Raw genomic sequence first — 18,255 nt, forward strand, 5'->3', positions numbered from 1 at the left:
TTATTTCTCCAATCATGTGTATCTTTTAAGACCAGAATACACCACTGCATTCTCAAAATCCACAAGGCTACTTTTCCATGGGAAGTTCTGAAAGAGTCCGAACACTAAAAGAAGTGTCAGAAGGAGAAAGTATGGGCTCACAGCTTTCAAGATGAGGGCTGCTGGCTGCAGTTCCCAGGGGCACTTGTTTGTTAAACGCAGCCTCATAAAGGACCAGGGACAGAGAAGTATAATTTTAATTCCCTGGAGCAGACAGTGATTCCCCTGCCTCACTCTTGTTAAATACACATACAAACACACACACAGACACACACACACACACACACACTCCATCATGCCCACCTCTCTGAGACTCCTGCAAGTCTCCTTGGCTAGAACGGCAAGTCCAGGAAAATTCACTAATGTTATTTTTCACCTGTCCTGAATAGGACCTTCCCTAGCCCTTTACAACCTTGAGCCTTGGGCGAGTTATTTCACTTCTAGTGTCTTAGTTTCCCCAACCATTAAAGAGGATAATGGTAGTTCCTACTTCATTGTAGTGTAGCGAAGACAAAACTAATCTCGATGCTCTAAAGGGATTAGAACAGTACCAAGCCCATTGAAAATACTACATGACAAAAGATGTGTCTCTCTCATCTTCTGCTTCTCTCTCCATCCCCCTCACTTTCTCTCTCTCTGTCGCCCCCTCCCTTTTTCTCTCTCTCCTTCCGCATCTGGAAGGTGATCTTTATCTTCACCATACAGCATTTTGCTGATAGCTTTAAATAAGATTCAAAAGGCAGAAGAAATAACAAAAGTCATCTTGCCATTTCATGGGGTAAATCAGAGATGAGATGAAGTCATTCACTTCCTAAAATGAGTTTTTTTGTTTTTTAAAACAATCCACCTTTTTCTTTGGGTCTGCTGACCCATGATTACAGGACGTATTGTGTTTTTTGTTTGTTTGTTTGTTTTGTTTTGTTTTGTTTGAATTTTGGTTTACCTGGCACTGAGTAACAAAATAATAAAAATATATATCTTTTTAATAATACCAGTATGCGCAGAAGTAGGACAAAAGGGCTCCCATTGCTTACTGAATTGCTCACTAATCACTCTCTTTGGATTCAATGGGGAATTCCACAACACACCTAACTTTTCATTTATTTATTTTTTATTGGTTCTGGGAGAGGTTTGTGATTCATTCCGTGTAGGTTGCAAGCCCTTGTACTACAGGAACAAATGGTCTCTGGGACAATTTGGTTTATTAACTTTTACGGCAAAGGAGGGAGAAATAGAAGAATTGCTTAACTGCAATAGGCTGGTGAAAAGTTTAGACTTTTGTAGTTCAATGACACTGTAAGATATTTTAACTGGTCCTGTTTCTTGATGATAGATGGACTGATTGTAGAGAAGGAGGCAGCATGATGGAGTAGAAAGATACCTGGCCAAAAGACAGAGACTCGGGCCATGGTCTATCGGGGGAACCCACCCCCAATATTTCCACATAGGTTCTTTCTATTTTCCATAAGTATCGGCCGGCTGAAAAATAAAGAGAAAGAGTACAAAGAGAGGAATTTTACAGCTGGGCCTCCGGGGGTGACCTCACATATCGGTAGGACCGTGATGCCCACCTAAGCTGCAAAACCAGCAAGTTTTTATTAAGGATTTCAAAAGGGGAGGGGGTGTAAGAACAGGAAGTAGGTCACAAAGATCACATGCTTTAAAGGGCAAAAAAGAGAACAAAGATCACATGCTTCTGAGGAAACAGGACAAGGGCAAAATCAGAAACTCCTGATAAGGGTCAACAAAGATCACAAGGCAAAGGGCAAAAGCAAAGATCACAAGGCAAAGGACAAATCAGAATTACTGATAAGGGTCTATGTTCAGCAATGCACATATTGTCTTGATAAACATCTTAAACAACAGAAAACAGGGTTCGAGAGCAGAGAACTGGTCTGACCTCAAATTTACCAGGGTGGGGTTTTTCCCCACCCTAGTAAGCCTGAGGGTACTGCAGAAGACCAGGATGTATTTCAGTCCTTATCTCAACCGTGTAAGACAAAGACTCCCAAAGCAACCATTTATAGACCTCCCCCCAGGAATGCATTCCTTCCCCAGGGTATTAATTATTAATATTCCTTGCTAGGAAAAGAATTTAGCGATATCTTCCCTACTTGCACATCCATTTATAGGCTCTCTGCAACAACAAAAATATGATTCTCTTCTGCCCCTCCCCGCAGGCAGTCAGACTTTATGGTTGTCTTCCCTTGTCCCCTGAAAATCGCTGCTATTCTGTTCTTTTTCAAGGTGCACTGATTTCATATTGTTCAAACACACGTTTTACAATCAATTTGTACAGTTAACACAAATATCGCAGTGGTCCTGAGGTGACGTACATCCTCAACTTACGAAGGTAACAGGATTAAAAGATTAAAGTAAGACAGGTATAAGAAATTATAAGAGTATTATTTGGGAACAGATAAATGTCCATGAAATCTTCACAATTTATGTTCCTCTGCTCAGCTCCAGCTGGTCGCTCTGTTCGGGGTCCCTGACTTCCCGCAACAATGGTCACAGCTCTGTCACACATGCCCAGCCACATCACCAGGCTCCTCATGTCCCTGGGACTCAGTGTCTTTCTTCACACATAAAGAGGGTTAACTGGACACAGACCTGTCTCAGTAAGGTTTTGTCATTTCAGGGATGATGATAAGTCGTATCTTCCATATGAACTTCATGGGGAAATAAAAGGAACTCTCCCATTCATAAAGAAATAACAATCTTAATACAATAATAAGCATTTGTTGTGCTGCCTGCCTGGTGTTGCATTTAACCCCCACAGTGAAGTAGGAAGAGTCTCCCTGATAGCAGAGATGAATCCCAGAACTAACAAAGGTTAAGTAAGTTGCCCTAGGTCACAGAGCCTGTGACTGGTGGCACCAAGCCTCGGGGCCTGAGACACTTATAATCATGCCTCTCTCCATGCCGCCTCTCTAGGGGAGTGGAAAAACCATTCAAGCTGTTAAGGATTCAAAGTAACTCAAGTGAAATGTGCAAGTTAATAAAGATGAAGGAGCAATGTGAATGCTTTTATAGTTTTGTGAAGGATAATTCAGGATCACAGTACCCATGTAGAAATAACAGAGTCACTACGAGAGACTTAAAGAGAAGCCTAATTGCAGCATAGAAAGAATGAAAAAAATCTGAGATAGGACAAAAAATGCTTTGTCTCTATCATCTGTGCTTTCTCCTTCAATATTCTCTTTTAAAATGGTGAATTCAGCACTTGGAATTTAGTAAGTAAATAAAATACTGGGTAAGCATGTTGATGCTATTTGTGCAATTTAGGCACGTGGTATACCAGATGGAGTGAGAACAGACACTAGGGCTACTGCTCCATGAGCTGCTGTTTACATTTAATGAGTTGCTTTGGGTTGGTCTAAATTAATCCACTAGCTACGAAAACACTGTGGGAGGTACTGGAAACATACACACAGTTCTTCTCTCAGAAAGATCTTTAAGAACTCTTTACCCCTTAAATTCTGTGACTTGTCATTAAGGCAAGGAATGATAGGTTGACGTGAGTTATTTGAACATTCCAAGCTACAAATGACATAAAAACTTATTCCTATGAAGAATCAGCAATAAAAATTTAAATAAAGAGTTATGGTTGGTAGTATATACTTTGATGTCCATCAAATTCATGATTTACAAGGCCTACTTTTCCTGGCTTATGATGTAACTAAACATCTCAAAGATATAATATAGCAATGAGATGATGCTTACATGAATATATTATGTTTTTATGAAATACAATGCATCATTCTCCTAAAAAGAAGCCAGTGTCGGAAAATGAATCCTGTAGATTCTAATTTCTGCACTGTGCGAGGACTACTGTTGAATTATTTTCTACCACAATTTGCATTTTCTTTTGCAGTGTTGTAGCAAAATAAGCCTCTTTGTTTGCACTGGTTTCAGAATTAATTTAGTTTGTATATTTGTTCTCTCCTCCTCTCCCTGGATTTGATTTCAAATTAAACAGTTGTTTTCATTAAATTCTCTTTTATTTGGCCTTAGTTCTTTGGTTACTGTCATTATTCTGGATGGCTGTCCCTGTTTTATTTTTGAATCTGATATCTGTACACTGTTTTAAATTGCATTTAATTGGTTAACTTCCATTTTCTATTGTTTACCTCATTCTGGGTACTATGATTTCTGTAACTACATCTGATTCCTGTCATGGTGTGATCTTTTTATATGAACCTAAACACCATACAGGATTGGCCGAATGAGAAAAAGACAATCAACAATTTGATGTTTACTGAATGTGGACAAATTACAAGGAAGAAACAAAAATGACATTCATCACAGAGATTGTCTTGAAAGTTAATGATAAACTTAGAGTCTTGAAAAGCAGCAGGAACTCCCTTGTTTGGTAAAGCCAAAAATATCAACATCTTTTTATTTTTTATTTTTTTTGCTTAACCTAGAAATAACCTCTGACAGAAGCAAAAGCAGCCACACTTTTCAATTTCAAGCTAAAAGAACTAAAAAGTTATTTCTACCTAATAAAAAAGTACAATAAGATTCTGAATTCCCACAGAAACTCTTCATCTATGTTATAACACATCAAAAGCCACCAAGGGGCCATTTATCCTGTAGACCAGTGCTAATAAAGTTTTGTGGGCATTTGTGATGGTGTTCATGGCAAGGGAGTAGGGATAGGGAGTTTTAGCACAGAGGAGAAGGTAGCAAGTTAGTTTTTATAAACTTTCTGGAAGAAAATACAGAAAGATTTTTAAAATTTATTCCAGTGATTATTTTAACAAATGTTTCATAACACCTCTTAGGATCCAAGTATTGTTCTAGAGATTGGAACTACAGCAATAACCAAAACAAACAAAATCCTTGCCTTTTTAAACATTCCATAATATTTGGAAAAGAGGAACAATAACAAATATAATAAGTCAGCAGATGATCATTGCTATGAAGAATCAAGCAATGGGAAGAGTGACTAGGAGTTGTAGGGTTATTAGAGAAAGCTTTCCTGAGATGGGTCATTTGGGTAGAGACCTGAAGAAAATAAAAGAATGAGTTATGTCTACATCTAGAGGGAGAATATTCCAGGAAGAAGGCCCTGGAACAGTAGAGTATCTGGACTGCATTTAATGAGGCCAGTGAGTGAAAATATAAATGGTAATAGATTAAGTCATGGAGGTGAACTTAGAAAGGAGAAGACCTGTGTAAGTATGTACAAGACTGAGGGAATGTAAACAAATGATTGGTAAATTTAACTATAAAAGTTAAAAAATTTCTGCATAGCAAATTCCACCGTGAATGAAGAGAAAAATAAACAATAACTAAGGGAATATATTGGTAATTCATGAAACAAAAGGATTGGTTGTTTTTATTGTTTTAAAAAGAAACTTTTTTATGTCAAAATGAAAACAAATCCAACAGTAAAATAAATAGACAAAGAAGAGGAAGACACAAAGCACTGGAAACAAATAGCTTTTAAACTTATTAAAAGATGTCCAACCTACCCTATAATGAGGGAAATTCAGGGTAGAACCACACTGAGATGCCAGTTTCTTACTCTATCAGATGGACAAAGATCCAAACGTTTGATCTTTAACATATCAACGTTTGAGACTTAAAGAATCAGATATTGTCATGTATTGCTGGTGAGAATATAAACAAGTACAGCCTTTATGAAGAGAACTTTGGCAAAACTATCAAAATTTTGTGAGCCCGTATCTTTGATCCAGCAGTTTCACTTCCTAAGACTTTATCCAACAGATTTATTTGTACATAGGTTGAATTATGTACAAGGGTATTCACTGCAGCATTATTTGTAATAGCAGAAAACCCTAGGACATGTTGAGTAGTGAGAAATGAATGAGAAGCCAAGAGTGGAGTCTGATTATTAATCTCTTTGTAAACTTGAACCGTTGAAAGTTCTTGATTAGGTAGAATGATAATAAGGCTGTGCTTAGAAAAATGTGTCTGACATTGGTTTCAGGATGGATTGTGTGTTGGGGAGAGCTCCAAGTTCAATGTCGTTTAAAGAGTTCTGTTTGAGCTGAAAGGGGAGAATCCTTGTTTAGGGGGAGAGGTGCCAGGCTGATATTAGGTAAGGCTGGTGAGGTAGGTAGGGACCAGCGTATGAAGGGCCTTTCTCATTTTTATTTTTATTTTATTTTACTTTAAGTTTCAGGATACATATACAGAATGTGCAGGTGTGTTACACAGGTATATGTGTGCCATGGTGGTTTGCTGCACCTATTGACCCATCCTCTAAGTTCCCACCCCTTTCCCCCTCAACAGGCCCTGGTGTGTGTTGTTTGCCTTCCTATGTCCATATGTTCTCATTGTTCAACTCACACCTATGAGTGAAAACATGCGGAGTTTGGTTTTCTGCTCCTGTGTTAGTTTGCTGAGGATGATGGCTTCCAGTTTCATCCATGTCCCTGCAAAGGACATGATCTCATTCCTTTTTATGACTGCATAGTATTACATGGTGTATATGTGCAACATTTTCTTTATCCAGTCTATCATTAATGGGCATTTGGGTTGGTTCCATGTCTTTGCTATTGTAAACAGTGATGCAATAAATGTACATGTGCATGTGTCCTTACAGTAGAATGATATTCCTTTGGGTATATATCCAGTAATGGCTTTGCTGAGTATATTGGTATTTCTGGTTCTAGATCCTTGAGGAATTGCCATACTGTCTCCCAAAATGGTTGAACTAATTTACATTCCCACCAACAGTGTAAAAGCCTTCCTATTTCCCCACAGTCTCACCAGCATCTGTTGTTTTTTGACTTTTTAATAATTGTCATTCTGACTGGCATGAGATGGTATCTCATTGTGGTTTTGATTTGTGTTTCTGTAATGATCAGTGATGTTGAGCTTTTTTTCATATGTTTTTTGGCCACATAAATTTCTTCTGAAAAGTGTCTGTTCATATCCTCTGCCAAATTTTTGATAGTTTTTTTTTTCTTGTACATTTTTTAAGTTCCTTGTAGACTTTGGCTATTAGACCTTTGTCAGATGGGTAGGTTGGAAAAATTTTCTCCCATTCTGTCATTTGCTTGTTCACTCTGATGATAGTTTCTTTTGCTGTGCAGAAGCTCTTTAGTTTAATTAGATCCCATTTGTAAATTTTGGCTTTTGTTGCAATTGCTTTTGGCATCATGAAGTCTTTGCCTGTGACTATATCCTGAATGGTATTGCCTAGATTTTCTTCGGGGGTTTTTATGGTTTTGAGTCTTACATTTAAGTCTTTAATCCATCTTGAGTTAATTTTTATATAAGGTGTAAGGAAGGGGTCCAGTTTCAGTTTTCTACATGTGACTCGCCAGTTTTTCCAGCACCATTTGTTAAATAAGAAATCCTTTCCCCATTGCTTGTTTTTGTCAGGTTTCTCAAAGATCAGATAGTTGTAGATGTGTGGTGTTATTTCTGAGTTCTCTGTTCTGTTCCATTGGTCTATATGTCTGTTTTGGTACCAGTACCATGCTGTTTTCATTACTGTCACCTTGTAGTAGTTTGAACTCAGGTAGCATGATGCCTCCAGCTTTGTTCTTTGTCTTGGCTATATGGGTCTTCTTTGATTCCGTATGTAATTTAAAGTAGTTTTTCCTAATTTTGTGAAGAATGTCAATGGCAGTTTGATGCAAATAGTATTGACTCTATAAATTACTGTGGGCAGTATGGCCATTTTCATGATATTGATTCTTCCTATCCATGAGGATGGAATGTTTTTCCATTTGTTTAATATAAATAAATCCTCTCTTATTTCCTTGAACAGTGGTTTGTAGTTCTCCTTGACGAGGTCCTTCACATCCCTTGTTAGCTGTATTCCTAAGTATTTTATTCTCTTTGTAGCAATTGTCAGTGGGAGTTCATTCATGATTCAGCTGTCTGCTTGTCTATTGTTGGTATAAAGGAATGCTTGTGATTTTTTCACATTGATTTTGTATCCTGAGACTTTGCTGAAGTTGCTTATCAGCTTAAGGAGTTTTTGGGCTGAGACGATGGACTTTTCTAAATATAGAATCATGTCCTCTGCAAACAGAGACAATTTGACTTCCTCTCTTCCTGTTTGAATATGCTTTATTTCTTTCTCTTGCCTAATTGCCCAGAACTTCCAATATTATGTTGAATACGAGCGATGAGAGAGGGCATCCTTGTCTTGTACCAGTTTTCAAAGGGAATGCTTCCAACTTTTGCCCATTCAATATGATATTGGCCGTGGGTTTGTCATAAATAGCTCTTGCTATTTTGAGATATGTTCCATTAATACTTAGCTTATTGAGAGTTTTTAACATGAAGGGATGTTGAATTTTATCAAAGGCCTTTTCTACATTTATTGAGAGTCATGTGGTTTATGCCTTTGGTTCTATTTATGTGATGGATTACATATATGGATTTGTATATGTCGAACCAGCCTTGCATCCCAGGGATGAAGCTGACTTGATTGTGGTGGATAAGTTTATTGATGTGCTACTGGATTCAGTTTCCCAGAATTTTATTGAGGATTTTTACATCGATGTTCATCAGGGATATTGCCCTGATGTTTTCTTTTTTGTTGTGTTTCTGCCAGGTTTTGGTATCAGTATGATGCTGGCTTCATAAAATGAGTTAGGGAGGAGTCCCTCCTTTTCAATTGTTTGGAGTAGTTTCAGAAAGAATGGTACCAGCTCCTCTTTGTACCTCTGGTAGAATTCGGCTGTGAATCTGTCTGGTCCTGGGCTTTCTTTGGTTGGATAGGCTATTAATTACTGGCTCAATGTCAGAACTTGTTATTTGTTCATTCAGGGATTCAACTTACTCCTGGTTTAGTCTTAGGAGGCTGTATGTGTCCAGGAGGTTATCCATTTCTTATATATTTTCTAATTTATTTGCATAGAGGTGTTTATAGTATTCTCTGATGGTAGTTTGTGTTTCTGTGGGGTCAGTGGTAATATCCCATTTATCATTTTTTATTGTGTCTATTTTATTCTTCTCTTTTCTTTTTTATTAGCCTAGCTAGCAGTCTATCTATTTTGTTGACCTTTAAAAAGAAAAGAAAAGAAGGAGCTCCTGGATTCATTGATTTTTTGGATTCATTGATTTTTTGGAAGGTTTTTTGTGTCTCCATCTCCTTCAATTCTGCTCTGATCTTAGTTATTTTTTGTCTTCTGCTAGCTTTTGGATTAGTTTGCTCTTGCTTCTCATGTTCTTTTAATTGTGATGTTAGGGTATCGATTTGAAATCTTTCTAGCTTTCTGATGTGGGCATTTAGTGCTATAAATTTCCCTCTTAACACAACTTTAGCTGTGTCCCAGAGATTCTCGTATGTTGTCTCTTTGTTCTTATTGGTTTCAAAAAACTTCTTGATTTCTGCCTTAATTTCATTATTAAGGAGTCATTCAGGAGCAGGTTGTTCCATTTCCATGAATTGTGTGGTTTTGAGTGAGTCCGTTAATCCTGAGTTCTAATTTGATTGCGCTGTGGTCTGACAGACTGTTTGTTAATGATTTCAGTTCCTTTGCATTTGCTGAGGAGTGTTTTACTTCCAATTATGTGATCAATTTTATAATAAGTGTCATGTGGCACTGAGAAGAATGTATAAACTCTGTTGATTTGGGGTGAAGAATTCGGTAGATGTCTATTAGGTCCACTTGATCCAGAGCTGAGTTCAAGTCCTGAATATCCTTGTTAATTTTCTATCTCGTTGACCTGTCTAATATTGACAGTGGGGTGTTAAAGTCTCCCACAATTATTGTGTGGGAATCTAAGTCTCTTTGTAGGTCTCTAAGAACTTGTTTTATAAATCTGGGTGCTCCTTTATTAGGTGCATTTATATTTAGGATAGATAACTCTTCTTGTTGAATTGATCCCTTTACCATTATGTAATGCCCTTCTTTGCCTTTTTTTTAATCTTTGTTGGTTTAAAGCCTGTTTTGTCAGAGACTAGGATTGCAACCCTTGCATTTTTTTTTCTTTCCATTTGCTTGGTAAATTTTACTCCATCCTTTTATTTTGAACCTATGTGTGTCTTTGCATGTGAGATGGGTCTCCTGAATACAGCACACTGATGAGTCTTGACTCTTTATCCAATTTGATGAAGGGCCTTTCTTATGCCAGACTAAGAGGGTCAGACTTTATGCCTTTAGAGCAGGGAAGTGGCCCAATCAAATGCACGTTTTTAAAAGACAGCTCTGCTAGCAATGTCAGAGAAGAGATTAGAGAGCAACAAAGCCAGAGATAATTTTTAAAATCAGAAACAAAAATGTTTCAATACTCCAAAAAGGGCTAGGACCTTCTGCCTGGGTAATTTGTAGTCCCAAGTTGTCCCTCTTTCCAGGTCATTCAGATCCTGGCTGCCTGCTGTGGTTATATACTCCTAAGTCCCCACTAGCTGTGCTCTCTTTCCAGCCTCTCCTGAAACACATTCCAACTCAAGATCTCATAAGCATTTTAATTCACCGATTTGGGTGAAAGCTAAGGATGTGTGTACTCAACGTGCCTGTCTCCAACACACCACAGGAGACAGCAGTGCCCCTAATTACATTCATGCCATGGGCATTAATCAGCCTATATATAAACACTGCAGCCACATTTTTCTTTTTCTTTTTCTTTTAATGAATAACTGGGTGCCAATGAGTGAATTTACCAGAGTACTTTTTAAATTGCTTGATTTTTAAAAATTCTTTTGTATGCTTCTCAGTGGGGAAAATATCTTGGTTAAGCTAAAACACACATGCAACAGATAGTTAAGAGTAGGTGAGCATTGCTTCTAAAGAAAAGAGAAAAATTGGGTGCCATGGACTTCTGATACAACAATAAGGTAGATTGTGCTTACAGATTTCATTTTTCAAAGAGTTGATCATTAAGGACAAATTTAGATGACTTACTGAGAACACTGAAATGACACATTATCATCTTAATTCAAATATCCCCCAAAAGAAAGTTTGTTAAAAAATTTTAGGCCGGGCGCGGTGGCTCAAGCCTGTAATCCCAGCACTTTGGGAGGCCGAGACGGGCGGATCACAAGGTCAGAAGATCGAGACCATCCTGGCTAACACGGTGAAACCCCGTCTCTATTAAGAAATACAAAAAACTAGCCGGGCGAGGTGGCGGGCGCCTGTAGTCCCAGCTACTCGGGAGGCTGAGGCCGGAGAATGGCGTGAACCCGGGAGGCGGAGCTTGCAGTGAGCTGAGATCCGGCCACTGCACTCCAGCCTGGGCGACAGAGCGAGACTCCGTCTCAAAAAAAAAAAAAAAAAAAAAATTTTAATATGCTTCATCTATGTCACTTCAAAAAGATTCTAAACTCCATGAAGGCAGCACCATGCACAGCTTCTGTGCCCCTACCAATTTATAGTGACCCTCTTTGGTACTTAACAAATAGTTATTAGATTAACTTGAGCTTATTTGAATTGAATTTTCAAGGTTTTTTCTACCTAGGAGAATCTTAAAAACATATCTTTTTGGTAATTTTTTTTAATTTTACTTTAAGTTCCAAGATACATGTGCAGAATGTGCAGGTTTGTTATGTAGGTATACATGTGCCGTGGTGGTTTGCTGCACCTATCAACCTGTCATCTAGGTTTTAAGCTTCACATACGTTAGGTAGTTGTCCTAATGCTCTCCCTCCCCTTCCCTCTCACCCCTCGACAGGCTCCGGTGTGTGTTCTCCTCCCTGTGTCCATGTGTTCTCATTGAATATCGTATCATTCTTAAAAAATGAGTTTATCTTCTTGCTTTGTCTAAAACACTTTGAAAATCATTATGTTCTAGGTTAAAGTCAGTGGCATTCAGGAAAGCCATTTCTGATTTTATGTCTCTTTTTCTCAAAAAGCAAATTGAAAGTGTATATATAGTCATATTGAGTCACACTTAAGATTTATATTCTAAGGGAACATAAACATTTAGGAATCTCCTTACCAAAAACAGCAGTAAGATAGTTTTTAATCCAATGCCATCCAGACATAGCAGATAATGGCTACCTCCCTGTGTCAAGAAACTTCACTCTTCATGAAGTCAATACTTAGACAAAAATCAGAGTTGTTTCCTTCTTCCAAACCTACTCTGTATCTCTCTCACATTCCAAGGGAGACATGGTTCCTCACCTGAGGCTAGCTGATGTGCCTTTGGTGTACCATAATGCCTTGTAGAAATTAGAGCAAATTCTCCGTTCCTTTCTAGACAACATTTTATATTTTCTTGACCATCCCAATGTTTGTAATCAGAGGAGACATCATAAATGCTAAATCTGTTAAATATTAATTGACTAAAATTCTGAACATTTAGGTCCTGTCAAACAAAAAGGGGAAATTATCTGAGTAGTTTATAAATATTATCATTTGGCTGTTCCAGTTTTCTCTTGCCACAAAACAGATTATCCTCAAATTTAGCAGGTTAAAGTAACAATCCTACTATTATAAATCAGTGTACTGTGTGTATTAGTCCATTCTCATGCTGCTATAAAGAACTGCTTGAGACTGGGTGACTTATAAAGGAAAGAGATTTGATTGATTCACAGTTCTGCATGGCTGGGGAGGCCTCAGGAAACTTACAAGCATGGCAGAATGGGAAGCAAACATGTCCTTCTTCACATGGCACCAGTAAGGAGAAGTATGAGCAAAGGGGAGGAAAACCCCCTTATAAAACCATCAGATCTCATGAGAACTCACCCACTGTCATGAGGACAGCATAACTGCTCCCACGATTCAATTATATCCCACTAGGTCTCTCCCACGACACATGGAGTTTATGGAAACTACAATTCAAGATGAGATTTGGGTGGGGACATAGCCAAACCATATCACTGTGGACCAGATATTCAGGCAAGGCTCAACTAGTTGATTATTCTGCTCCATGTGGTGTTGACTGGGTCGCCAAGTGGTAATCAGCTGGCAGATGGTCTGGTCTGGAAGGTTCAAGATGGCTTTGCTCATATGTCTGGCACCTTGGCAAGGGCAGATGGAGATCTAGGCTCAACTGGGACTGTCATCTGGAATCCCTACACATGCCCTCTCCAGCACTGTGATCTCAGAGTAGAGTCTTGTAAGAGACAGAAAGTGGTCTCTTAAATACTAGCACTGGAAACTGGCAGAGTGTCACTTCAACCACATGCTGTCAGTCATAGGAGTCACTGAGCCAATCCAGATTCAGAGGACAGGACATAAACCCCACCTCTCAGTGAAAAGAATGTCAAAGATATTGCAGTCATCTTTAATTGGCAAATAAGCACATCATGAGAAAATAATGCAGCTTTGTATCTTTCACTAATGAACTCATCCATCCAAAGGCAGCTATTATCAAAAGATTAATTTAACATGCAGAAGAGCACCAGCTATGCATCTTAAAGTCATCCATGTGCCTTTTACTCCCTTATTCCTCATAGCAATTGCTGTCAATACTTCCACCAAAATATCTTGCAAATTGGTCCTTTCCTTTCCCCTTACAGTGCCTGGAGGTGGTGACTTATAAAAGCTAAGCTTTGTTAGGAGCTAATTTTGTGCTGGTCATTGTGCTGAATAACTTTACAAGCACGATCTCATTTCATTGTGCCTACCACCACTATGAGGCATATATTGTCATAATCTCCGTTGCATAGATTAAGAAAATGGGACTTTGTGAGCTAAATGACTTGTACATTATCTCCCAGCCATTTAGTGGAGGAGTCTAGATTGAAACCTGGGCACCTGACTCCACAGTCTTCATTCCTAACCAGAAACCCCATGCTTACACAAGTAGAGGGCCTTGGCCCAGAGGTGCAGTTTTACCTGCATCCTGGCTCCTTGCCTTTGGTTGGGCACCTCTGGTGGAGCTGCTACATGCCCCCCACCAACCCTATAGTAACACAGAGTCAGTGTCTGTCTATGTACATCCACACTTCATGCTGATATATCAGTTATTTCTAATATATCTAAATTTTATTCTCCAGATAAAAATTACATACTGCTTTAGGGAGGCAACAGTCTTCTTCAAGGAGAAACAAAACGGGCAACACAGGAGATGTAAGCAGAAGGGATCTGCTGATCTTTAGCTGACATACTGTAAGTGTCCTGATTTAATTGGCAAGAGAAAACAGCTCCAAGAGCAGAGTTAAAAATAATGTTCCCAATATTTCAAAATATAAGTGGCACAGAGATAATTAAGACAGCCCAGGATGGCAGCCTCTGGAGTAAGTTATGCTATGTTGTGACTTAACTGGTTTCAGAGAAGCTTACCAACTACTGCCTTGATGTCACCAAGTTATTTTGTGTTTTCTTCACTTTGAGCTGAGAGAGAGGCTGAGGTGTCATGTCCTAAGGCATGGCTTTCCTCAGCCCCAAGGTGGGAAGGAGGTTCTCCTCCAGGGAGCTTGACTGATCATGACAGGCTTGCCTGGCGGGTGGGAAGCAAAGCAGTCAAGTACAGATGCACGCGGCTGCTCAGTGGGCCATGCAGACCCTCTCTCCGCCTGGGGCCTGGGGTCAAAGAAGAGCCACCATTCATTTTGAGGCCTTTTCCAAGTCCCAGGGCCGACAGCTCTGACCTTCCACTGCTTTGTCACCTCATCATGTGTTTGAACTTGGCCTCTACAGGCAGTAGCTATGAACCTGACCGTTTACAGTGACCTCAAAAAATATTGGAGGAGTTTTCTGAAAAGCTGCTTTTCCTTGCATGTCATGAATATTTAGAACAAAATAGGGAACTGGGGATGGGGGTGATTATATCATGAGAATACACATATGTTTGCTTTTTAAATTTTTTTCTTCTTTTAGACATCATGTTATTTGTGTAGATTTCTCTGGCCTTCTATCAGGTAGCTTTTTTTCACAAGCAGCTCTGTCATCAGAAAAATATAAGCCCAAAAACACACTATTGATGCCCTTTGTCAGTCTTCCTCCTATTCTTCACAAAAACCTATGTATCATTATAGTCAGTGCATCCACGTTATTTTATCTAGCTGTTTCACATACATTTTCTCTGAGCTTTTCTAATAATTTTAATAATTTATGTGTTTTTTAGTAAAAGGAATCCAGTATTTCAATGTATTTGCATACATTCACACTAGTTAATGATTTATCAACAGGTATTTTGATTAGTAAGAACTACTGAAATTAATCAATATAATAGTCATTAGTGTTCTTATTATTGTGGGTAATTTAAAAAAACATGAAATCTACCCTTAGCAAATTTTTAAGTTTGCAAAAGGTCTCACTAAGGATGATCCTGAAGTTTTGAGCCAATGTATACTGGCTTTGGAGTCCTCAAAGGAGAATCTAATTTTATTTCATGTTTTTACTTATATTGTGTTTTTTAAAAATTAGTAATGGCATAAACCAGATAAGAAACAACATAAAGCAGCATATTCTGACTGGTGGTCTACATTAAAAGAAAAATAAATAGGGCCTACTTATATCAAAAATGTATTATCTTAGTTTATATAACAAGGCAAATGAATTGAGATAATGAATAGAAATATAGGAACTGGTAGTTTGGGCAAATGGGGCCATTTAGTTTTATGTTGAAGAGTGCTGGGTCATCAATAGGATTGCCTTTTCCCAAGGCCAAGAAGGCACCTGCTTAAGAAAGGGTTAACTTGGGCACTTTTATTGTGGCTGGGGGAGATGAGTTTGCAGGCCTCAGAACCTGCAAGTCTAGTACCATGGTCAGGGTTCAGTGTGGAACAGAAACATTGAAATCACCAAAGGGAAACTTCCCCACTTTATGATACAAATGAAACAGCTTCTCACCTTACCTATAGAAGATAAGTTCCACTAAAGGAGAGAGTGTTTTAATTTAAACAAGAAGAGAACCTGCTCAGAGATGATTTCAACCCCATAACTTTGAACTGTGACTCTATGTTCAGTCCTTATGATCCAACCCAAAACCTTTTCCTTTTTCCCCCAGGCCACAGTAGCTTTCAGACTTTGAATATAGCTGATGTCTTCAACAGAAAACTAAATATTTCCAAGCAATACTGCGTTCATTTCAGTTCAGTGTAATTTCATCAACTTTTTTGAGAGCTTATAATGTGGTGGGTACCATAATAGGCACTGAATATACAAAACCAAATCAGAGAAGCTCCCCTGTCCCCCAAAAGATGTCAAAGTGCAAATGCTGAAAGGAATGCTGAGTAGTGTGATCACATCCAGACAGATCTATACATCTTGAGAGACCCAGAAATGCTTCACACAGGTAGATATGCTTCAATTGGGTCTTGACTTTTGTGCATCCAAATTCACAAATCAGTACGTCTTCCCTCATATTCTCAGTTTTCCCCAGACTCCAGAAGAAGATAGGCGAGACCTCCTTTTCTAAATGCAGCTGATCCCTGACCTAATACTCTTTTTACTTCATGTGGAATCATTAGATATATTTAACATTCTGCATTTGGACTAATTTCCTTATTTTCAGCCCTGGTTCTAGACATATAAAATAATTTTGAATCTTCAAACAAAATACAATCATTAAGATTCAGTCATCTATTTCATTCTGTACTATAATGAAAGCAAATTTAAAAACGTGAATGCACGGTTATTTTTCATCCAGTTGTTTTAACAATGTTTAAACACAGATTGGGAACCTGGAGCTCCCAGTTCACAAAGAAATCATGTTCCTGTATTTTAACAGATGCAATGCTCTTGGTGGCAGAGCGACTGGAGGGGCCATTCAACATTGAGTCGGTCATGGACCCGATAGATGTCAAGATTTCTGAAGCCATTATGAACATGCAAGAAAACAGCATGCAGGTGTCTGCCAAGGTATTTGCATTAGTAATGTGTCTGCCAATACATGGACGTTACACAGGTGCGGTAACCTAAAAACGAAGTAACTAGATATGTCGGCTGGGCTTATAAATTCTAATATGCTGTCAGTGAGCTTTTCCTGTTGAGCCACAAATTTGCTACTTCATTAAAAATGTCTAACAAAATGGCATTGAGAAGGAAAGCAATTTTTTAGCTTGCAACTACTCAATCACGAAGAAATTATGGGCTGCCAAAAAGTTTCAGAGAGCCCCAAGTATGTTGACTAATCCCTCACATTTGTGAGCAATTTGGGGGGAATTTTCTTTTTAATGTTTGAAATGTCTGCACACCCTCGCCCTGTTCTCTCTCTAGCAACTTCTAATTATATCTTCGGCTGTGCAGACCAGGCACATGTTCTATATTTTCAATTGTAAATAATTAAACATCCCATCTGACTTCCTTTTAAGACTATGGTGTAACTTTCATTAACGAATCTTCAGGGGAAAATGCTCCTTTGTATGAAGTCAAGCACACATGAAAAGAACAAAAGTAGCACATTTTCATAAATCACAGGAGACAGAGCTCCTGGGTTTGCAGCTGCACAACACAAATGCCAGGTGCACAATTTTTTATTTGTTTCCACCCAGTTGAAGATAAACAGGACCCGCCTTAAGCAAAATTGAGAAGTTTGCAGTGGGTCTCCTGCCTCTTCCTTCACCAACCTTTTTCTCCCATAGTGATGACTGCACAATGCCCTTCTGTTCTCTCGACTAGTCTCCCTTTCATGAAACACTAACCAAATCTGTATCAGTCCTTTAAACCTGGTGACTGAGTGATTGCATTTTAATTGAAAGTCATTTACACAAAAATATGTCAGGCAAAGAGTTGCATGATTAGCTTTCTTTAATATTTAAAATCCTTTGTGAAAGAGATTTCAAATATAATCACGCAGGAGGGGACAGGTAGTAGGAAGACCTTGCAAAGCAGAAAAAAGAGCCACGGATTCCTACTAGGTCTCCTTGGCTAAGCATGAATCAAACTAGATTTGGGCTTTTCAGGGTGAACTGGTAGGATGAAGAAGAAAGAATCTGGCCTGGGTCCCTTTTTCTCCCTGGGAGATTGGATAAGCTAGAGTTTCATAGGCCTTTTTGGGGGTTTTAATGAGCTCAGGGTAGCCTGTATAAAGGAGGATGCTCCAAATTACCATCACCTGTTGGGGAAATAGCATGTTTGGGGTTTCCATGAAAGGCCATTTTCTTTCTTTCCTGTGGAAAAATAGCAATCATCCATTCCTCTCAAATCTATGCCTAGAAACCAATTAATGTTATTTTGAGAGGCATGGTATCCCATTGGTACTCAAGTAATCAGGTGCTAAGATTGTTAATGTCAAAAACAGCTCTAGAAAATAGAACAGGAGGAACACATGGACAAAATTATCTGCAGTTTGAGACCATCACAACTTCTTAGAAGTAAGTATCTGTTTCCATTGGTGCATGTGCATACATTTTCCAAGTCAAGTGTTCTTTTTTACCCTTTT

General features: G+C 38.6%; 1 protein-coding gene across 3 annotated transcripts in view; it reads left to right on the forward strand.

The window, feature by feature from the left end:
- The window catches only part of GPC6 (glypican 6), a 1,181,721-nt gene that overhangs the window by 1,047,578 nt on the left and 115,888 nt on the right, over window positions 1–18,255 (forward strand). For all 3 annotated transcript variants that reach the window (XM_031655722.1, XM_021929443.2, XM_031655723.1), the window contains exon 5: window positions 16,603–16,733. In XM_031655722.1, coding sequence (XP_031511582.1) covers window positions 16,603–16,733 — 131 coding nt within the window. The remainder of the gene's footprint in view (window positions 1–16,602; window positions 16,734–18,255) is intronic.

This window comes from Papio anubis, chromosome 15, assembly GCF_008728515.1.
Source record: "Papio anubis isolate 15944 chromosome 15, Panubis1.0, whole genome shotgun sequence".
NCBI lineage: Eukaryota > Metazoa > Chordata > Mammalia > Primates > Cercopithecidae > Papio > Papio anubis.